General features: G+C 31.8%; 2 protein-coding genes across 2 annotated transcripts; both read right to left on the bottom strand.

Moving 5' to 3' along the window:
• Positions 1 to 859: 859 nt before the first annotated feature.
• Positions 860 to 2645, bottom strand: LOC131614628 (uncharacterized). Its single transcript, XM_058886190.1, has 4 exons — positions 2601 to 2645; positions 2163 to 2545; positions 1816 to 2062; positions 860 to 1747 (listed from the first exon to the last, which is right to left on the bottom strand). The coding sequence occupies exons 1-4, from the start codon at positions 2643 to 2645 to the stop codon at positions 860 to 862; spliced, it is 1563 nt and encodes a 520-aa protein (XP_058742173.1).
• A 4387-nt stretch (positions 2646 to 7032) lies between these two features.
• LOC131614627 (uncharacterized) lies at positions 7033 to 7500 on the bottom strand. The gene has a single exon (XM_058886189.1). The coding sequence runs from the start codon at positions 7498 to 7500 to the stop codon at positions 7033 to 7035; it is 468 nt and encodes a 155-aa protein (XP_058742172.1).
• Positions 7501 to 7819: the final 319 nt, after the last annotated feature.

Below are 7819 nucleotides of genomic sequence, written 5' to 3'. Positions count from 1 at the left end.
AGCCAAAAAAGAATAACAAGAAGAAACGGAAAACACCCCATCGGAATTAAAACTCCATTTTACAACATCTCTCCCTCCTTCTTTTACCTCACGGCCACGCATCATATTCCGGAAGGAAATAAGATCTTCCGCTAAATCCGTTCCTTCCTCCTCTTGTATCCCTAAACCACAATTTCCCCATGTCCACTCACCATTCACCCACCCTCCCATACCCGTCACCGCTACATTTTTCAAAGAAGACAACCGGCATAAATTCGGTAAAGATTTCTTAAGACACACATTATCCAACCACCTAGCCTCCCAAAAAGGGGTATTAAAACCATTACTAATCTCAAAACGACACAAAGACACCAAAGGATCTTCAATCATCATTTTATTGATAGTTATTAAATCTTTCCACCACCAAGAAGAAGAAGAAGAAGAGGATAGATTGGTGATAACATTAAAATACATACCTCCACCGAACATCTTGATGGACAAGTCTCCGTATCGAGCTTTCAACACCTTAAACCAAAGTGAATCATGGCCGTTGATAATTTTCCATCTCCACTTGCAAAGAAGCGCATTATTAAAGTCCTCAATATTCTTGATTCCTAATCCACCTTTTTCGAAAGGAAGACAAACATTGTTCCAACTCACCCAATGAATCTTTCTTTTCTCCTCCAAACCACCTCCCCATAGGAAATTACTTTGGATCCTTGAAACCTCCTTTACTAATTTACCCGGCATCTTATAGAATGACATGGTGAATATAGCAAGAGAATTAAGGATATTTCAAGAGCGTGATCCTTCCACCCAAACTCAAGAACCGGTTTTTCCAACCCGCTAGGCGCTTCTTCATCTTCAACAAAAGAGGATGCTAAGATTCAAATTTCCTCGGATTACAACCTACAAAAATACCAAGAAAAGAAAAAGGACATTCCTCCAATCTACAAGATAAAACGCAAGAAGCCGCCTCCAAAAAATTATTATTAGCATTGATCCCGATAAGTTTACTCTTGTGGTAATTAATTTCAAGCCCCGAAACCAACTCAAAAGCTCTAAAAGCCGTCTTAATAGCCCAAACATGCCTCCAATTTCTTTCACCAACAATAAGAGTATCATTCGCGAATTGTAGAATAACGACCACACAATTCCCATTTATCCCAAAACCTTGAAATTCCCCAATCTCAACGGATTTCTTAACAAGACCCGCTAATCCCTCGGTCACCAAAACAAAAAGAAACGGCGATAAAGAATCACCTTGCCTCAACCCCTTCTCAACTTCGAATTTCTTTGTCGGACTACCATTCACTAAGACGGACATACTACTTTGAAAAATCAACATCTCCATCCACCTTCTCCAAATCACCCCAAAACCCATTCTAACCAACATATATCTTAAGAAATTCCAAGAAACTTTATCATAGACCTTTTCAAAATCCACCTTAAATAGGAGACAACCCCTTCCTTCCTTTTTTGCAAAATCCACAACTTCATTAGCCACTAAAACTCCATCAAGAAGTTGCCGACCCGACACAAAAGCACTTTGACAAAGAGAAACTATCGAACTTAAAACTTTTTTTAATCTTCCCGCCAAAAGTTTAGATATCACCTTATACATACACCCCACTAAACAAATTGGCCTATAGTCGTTCAAGTCCACCGGGTTGGGACATTTCAGAATCAAAGACAAAAAAAAGGAATTAACCGCCTTTGAAATAGTTCCGCCACTAAGAAAATGGTTGAAATACCGAACAAAATCTTTCTTAAGAAAGAACCAACAGTTCTTTATAAATAAAAAGGAATACCCATTCGGGCCCGGACTTTTATCACTCCCACAATTCCAAATAGCCTCCTTAATTTCTTCTTCAAGAAAGGATTTTCAAGGAATAATCTATCATCGGAATTAATGCACTTATAATCCACTCCATCTAAATTCAATCTATCCGTATCCATCTCCTCAAATTTTTTCGAAAAATGCTTACGAACTTCCTCCTTAACATCTTCCACCTTCTCCACTATACCGTCCGTTGTATTAATCGGCCCTAAGTGATTGTACCTTCTTCTCTCTTTAACAACACTATGAAAAAAAATGACTATTAGAGTCACCCTCATTTAGCCACTTAATCTTTGATTTTATAACAAGCATATTTTCTTTTATCTGCAAATTCAACCAAAACCTCTTGTCCGCATCTTTCCTTCTATCAACACATTCATGCAAAAGGTCTTCCGCCATATCTTCCAACAAAATGTCTCCCTCATTGATAACCCTCACACATTCCTCCACTTCCAAGTTGATCTTCCCGAAAACCAAAGTATTCCACCATCTAAGCCTCTCTTTAAGTCTCTTCAATTTTTCTTTTAAAATATAGTCACCTCTACCTTCCACTTCCATCCCCACCCATTCCGCCTCCACAAAAGGGATAAAAGAATCCAAAGTAAACCACTCGTTATTAAATTTAAACGGTTTAGGACCCCAATTAGAATTGTCTTTCACCAACCAAACCAGAGCATATGGTCCGAAATGTCTCTCCCACCAATGAGTTGGCCTACTAACCCCCACCTATTTACAATAACATTGGAAACAAGAAAGCGGTCAATTCTACTCATAGATCTACCATCTTCCCTATGAGTAGATCTATGTGCCAAACAAATTTTCTCATTTCTAATCTTTAAAACAATTTTTAAAATTTAAGTGCCAAATATATATTTTTTATTTTTATTTTTTAAAAAACAATTTTCAAAACAATTTTTAAAACAAATTTTTAAAACTAAAAATGAAAATTATTTCAAACAGGCCCTAATTTAGAAATAAAATTTGTATATAATTATCAAATTTTTAATTTCATGTTAAAAATGAGAATTTTTCAAAAAAAAAAACAAAACACAACGATCAATAACTATTCTTTTTCTAATTAAGTAATATTTAAATAATAAAAAATATTATAATATATCTAACGGTGAAACACTTGAGTTCTAAGAGTATTCTCCTCTTAAAATCTCAAGTTTAAAATCCCTAGATATAAATTGCTTATTAAAAAACAATATATATCCAACATATTTATGAGTATAATATTTCCAATATACAATTCTTATTCTTACAAAAATAATCTGTAAGATATATATTTTTTAAAACATGAAACAGTTACACCCTAGTCAAGTTTATTATTTTAAATAAAATACTTAGCCAATTTTATATTGGAAATATCCCTCAAACAGTTAGAGAGTGGGGCACACGTCACGAACTATGTGTCTTCAAATAATGAGTCAATATAAACGAATAAATAAATATATTTGAGAAAATATTATATTATGCAGCACCATATGGCATAAGAGAAGGATTGTCATTAAAAGAAATATTATAGTAATGTGTGTTTTCAGTATGAAAAGAATCTAAGCTTACTTAAATAAGAGTTTGACAAAATGAGTATAGAATTTATGCCTATTATTGTGTTGGTCTGCTGACATAGCCAATAGACATTTGTCGCAACAAAATTAGGGTGGAGGCCACATTCTCCAAGTACAAAATAAGTGTGAGCTTTGTATTTTTTTTTTTTTTTCCTTTTCTTGTTATGTTGGGAGGGAGTAGAAGATTTTGAGATAAAAAGAGAGAAAATTAAAACAGAAAAATCTCAAATTTTTTTAGAGAGTATTTCTATATAGAATGTGTATGGTTGTCATTAATATATTCTTAATTTTAAAAATATAATATAATTTTGATTTAAAGAATATTCATCCAAATTTTCTAAAAACTCATTTAGTTTAATTTTGGAGTTCTCTTAATTTATGAAAAACGTAATGAAAGAGAACTTTAGGAGGTTTAGATAAAAAAAATTTAACTTTAATCTATGTTATTATTATACTCTTAACTATAAAAATATATTAATAATAAATTTATTATATTTTTTTACAAAAGTATTATTTTAAAAAATGAGAATATTTATTGATGAGATGATAAATGATTTATTTCCTCTTAATTAGAAGTCTTGAGTTTTTTAATCCAACTCTGAAAAACAAACTCGACTAAACTCAAATACTAATAGATTTGAATGGATTGGTTCGGATTGAACCGATACATAATTGGATTGGGTAAAAATAAGAGTTGAGTTGGATTGGATTAAGTGAGTGGGTTTGCGGATTGATCCGTACCCATGAACACCCCTGCTTGTGAGTATATATCCGTGCAAATATTAGAGTTAATCTAACATGTTGTTAATTACATACTTTTGTATAGTTATTTTGAAACAATTGAGTTAATTTTAGGGTCATGCATGCATGCTAAAATTTACCGTTAGGGCATATTACATTTTAAGAATACTATAATTAAAAAAAATAAAGTTATATTTAAAATTTCAAAAATTTAATACACGCATTTTAGGATAATATTTCTTCAAATAATTTATTAACTTGTGTCTTTGGGGTACACGTTAGCTTTTGTTTTAATTTTATTAGTCTTAATTTATTATTCTAAGAATCAGGGGTAGGCATGGCAACGGGGCGGGTAGGAGGTGGTTTTTGCCTCCCCCAAACTTAAACAGAATTCCAAACAATCATTGTTTTCCGCCCCAAACCCAAACGGAAATGGAGAATTAAAACTCAAACCTACCTTAAAGGAGTTCGAATATCCCTATCTCGCCACCATCCAATTTGCAAAATCAATATTTTTTAATAGGAATATTTATTTTTTTTCAAAATTAAATTAAATTATAAATAATAAGATAGAAGAATCTAAAAAAATTTCATAGATACATTTTAAATATTATAAATAATAACTAAAAACCAAATTATTAAAACTTTGACCACATATTTAATATTCTAAATTATCAAAAATAAATAATAATGTACATAATGAGAAAACGGGGCGGGTTCGAGGGGGCACTCGTGGATATGGATTTTATTGTCATGCTTAATTAGGGGCGGACCCACCTGTTACTCGGGGTAGAGATGTCAAAATGGGCTACCCGGTCTTAAACGGGTCGGCCCTGGGCTTTTTAAAGCTGTGCGAAAAAGGTCTTGTGTAATATGAGCTCGAGAATTACTACCCGAGCCCGACCTTAGAAGGGCTTTGGGCTATCTGGTCCTAAATGAGCTTTTCTATATTTAAAAAAATTAAAATTAAAACTTCATAATATTTATTACAAATAAAATTAAAAATTATATTATTTTAAATATAATACATTTTTAAATACTATATTATCTCTTATAAATATTATAATGTATTTCAAAATATAATACATGTCTAAATTGTTTAAAATAATACTTGAATATTTAACCTAATCAAAAAATTAATATAATACGATGAAAGAATGTTGATTATATTAATATATAATATTTAAAAGAGAAAAATTGAAAATAATAGAGATAATATTTAGTGAACTGGAAAAAATCAATGTGTTATTTTAAAGTAAGACAATATAAATATAAATATTTATTTTTTAAAATTTATAATTATTTGGACCTAATGAACTACCCACAACCCATATGGGCTAGCCCGGATGGATAGCAGACTTTTTAGCGTTGAACTAATAGAGTCTTTAAAGAAAATATAGTCTCTAATTTAAAGGCCTAAACCCTATGATTTTTTTAACAGTTGTAACTCACGGTACAATTGCAAATTTCCAAAATTATACTACTATTTTTTTTCTTTTTAGTGTTAATCTTGTCAACTTTCCTAAAAGTTTGACCTTTGCACCCTATTAATATTACAGCAATGCTATGTGTACACTAAAGTGTACACCTACACCGTATTGGTGTATGTACGGACGACACTGTTCATGTACGAGCGGTACTATTCACCGTCCGTACATGAACAGTGCAATATTATATTAATATTTTTTTACGTTTTTTATTTATTTTTTAAAATATTATTTTTTTAAAAATATTTTTTTTATATTTTTTAAAAAAATATTTGACAATACTTGCAGATTTACTTCCGGATTTACCTGCATTTGAAATTACCTGCGGATTTACCTAAATTTGTAGGTAAATTCGCAAGTAAATCCGCAGGTATTGTCAAATTCATAGGTAAATTCGCAAGTAAATCCGCAGGTATTGTCAAATCCGTAGGTAAATCCGCAAGTAAAATCCGCAGGTATTGTCAAATCCGGAAATAAATCCGCAGGTATTGTCAAATATTTTTTAAAAAAACATAAAAAAAAAATATTTTTAAAAAAAATAATATTAAAAAAAAATTAATATAATATTGCACTGTTCATGTACGGACGGTGAATAGTACTGTCCGTACATGAACAGTACCGTCCGTACATACGGTGTACGTGTACACTTTGGTGTACAAATAGCATTATTGTTAATATTATGGAAAAGACTAACAAGTACTCTCAAAGCAATTGTTAAGACTTTTAAAATAGTAAATTTATTTCGATAATCTGCACCTTAGAAATTAAAATATTAAAATTTATATAAAATATTTTTCTTTCTAGGAATGCTTAACTACTACCTCCGGTTTCATTTATAAGAAAAGATTCTCTTTTTAGATACATTGAATAAATAATATATGTGAACAATATGTTGTTCAAATACATTATTTATTCAATATATCTAAAAAGAGAATTTTCTCTTATAAATGGGACCAGAGAGAGTATTACTCTGAGGCACTGATTAGCGAGACCTGATATTATAAGTGTTAAAGATGCTAAATTAAAGTTGTTTACATACTCACGTCACACCATAATTGCACGTTACACCATAATTGTTGTAACTATGCAACAACGTCATAAACCTATATTAGATGCCATGCTGGTATAAAGGATATTATTTTATAGCACGTTACACCACATGTTAGCGTTTTTCTATTTTATATTATCATAGTAACTTGTTGGAAATCAAACTCTCAATATTAAAATATTTCTGGTTTTTATTGTTGACATAAAATTATTTTGAGGAATGTGTAAACGTTATGTTTCACAGTAACATGTACTTACAACAAATAAAATGTATTAGAGTATTTAATATGATATTAAGATTTTAATTGATTAAAAATATATAATAAAAAGCTATGTAAAGCATGCAGTTTTTTTTAGCAAAGGAAAATCAACTCATATCATTAGCAAGCAAATGTTCAATACAAGGAGGACTCATATTAAAGAAACTACGCTTAGTCCAAGAATCGGCCGCCTTAGCTAAAGCGTGAGCCACCGAATTCGCTTGGCGTTTAACAAACTTGACCTCAAAGTTGGGAAAATAAAACAACAAACTACGAATAGCTGAAATAATAGAACTAAACTCGGAAAAACCATTAAAATCCGACCGAATGGCTTGAGTCGTAACTTGAGAATCACACTCGAAAATGACATTCACCAGATGCAAGTCAATAGCACTAAGGATAACTTCTTTGAGGGCCAAAGCTTCCGCTTCCAAAATATGGTAGGAACCAATATCCCAAGCAGCCCCACCATAGATAAAGTCCCTCATATAATTACGGAAACACCAACCTCTATTTGTAGTTCCCCGTCTAGTATTAAAACCTGCATCGACATTGCATTTTAGGCTACCCTCCATGGGCGGAATCCAACTCAGAGAATGTGAAGGCTCATGTTCCCGGGAATTACTTTCCTGCGCTACGAACCACTCTTGCCAACTACAAAAAAGCATGTAAGCCAAGCTTAGAGTAATCCTCACTCTCATTATTCCAAATCATATTATTGCGGTTACACCATAAGATATCAATCATAACCGCAAATCTCCCCGCCAGCATACTATCCTCCCGTCTACAGATATCCATAATAAAAGAAGAAGCATCATCATGAAAATTAATAATACGGGGAGCAATAATATTAGACAAACCTGTCGTATGCCAACACTGATTAGTAACCGAACA

Source organism: Vicia villosa, linkage group LG6 (assembly GCF_029867415.1).
Source record: "Vicia villosa cultivar HV-30 ecotype Madison, WI linkage group LG6, Vvil1.0, whole genome shotgun sequence".
Lineage (NCBI taxonomy): Eukaryota > Viridiplantae > Streptophyta > Magnoliopsida > Fabales > Fabaceae > Vicia > Vicia villosa.
The sequence above is the reverse complement of the archived record's forward strand: the minus strand, read 5'-3'. Positions and strand labels throughout refer to the sequence as shown.

What these genes read in the sequence shown, in the direction of transcription:
- LOC131614628 (XM_058886190.1), bottom strand. Translation starts at nt 2,645, where the DNA reads ATGAGAAAATTTGTTTGGCACATAGATCTACTCATAGGGAAGATG. An exon ending in ATCTACTCATAGGGAAGATG is followed by an intron (nt 2,546 to 2,600) that starts GTAGATCTATGA and finishes TATTGTAAATAG; the next exon opens with GTGGGGGTTAGTAGGCCAAC. An exon ending in AGGAAAGATGCGGACAAGAG is followed by an intron (nt 2,063 to 2,162) that starts GTTTTGGTTGAA and finishes TTTTTTTCATAG; the next exon opens with TGTTGTTAAAGAGAGAAGAA.
- LOC131614627 (XM_058886189.1), bottom strand. Translation starts at nt 7,500, where the DNA reads ATGGAGGGTAGCCTAAAATGCAATGTCGATGCAGGTTTTAATACTAGA.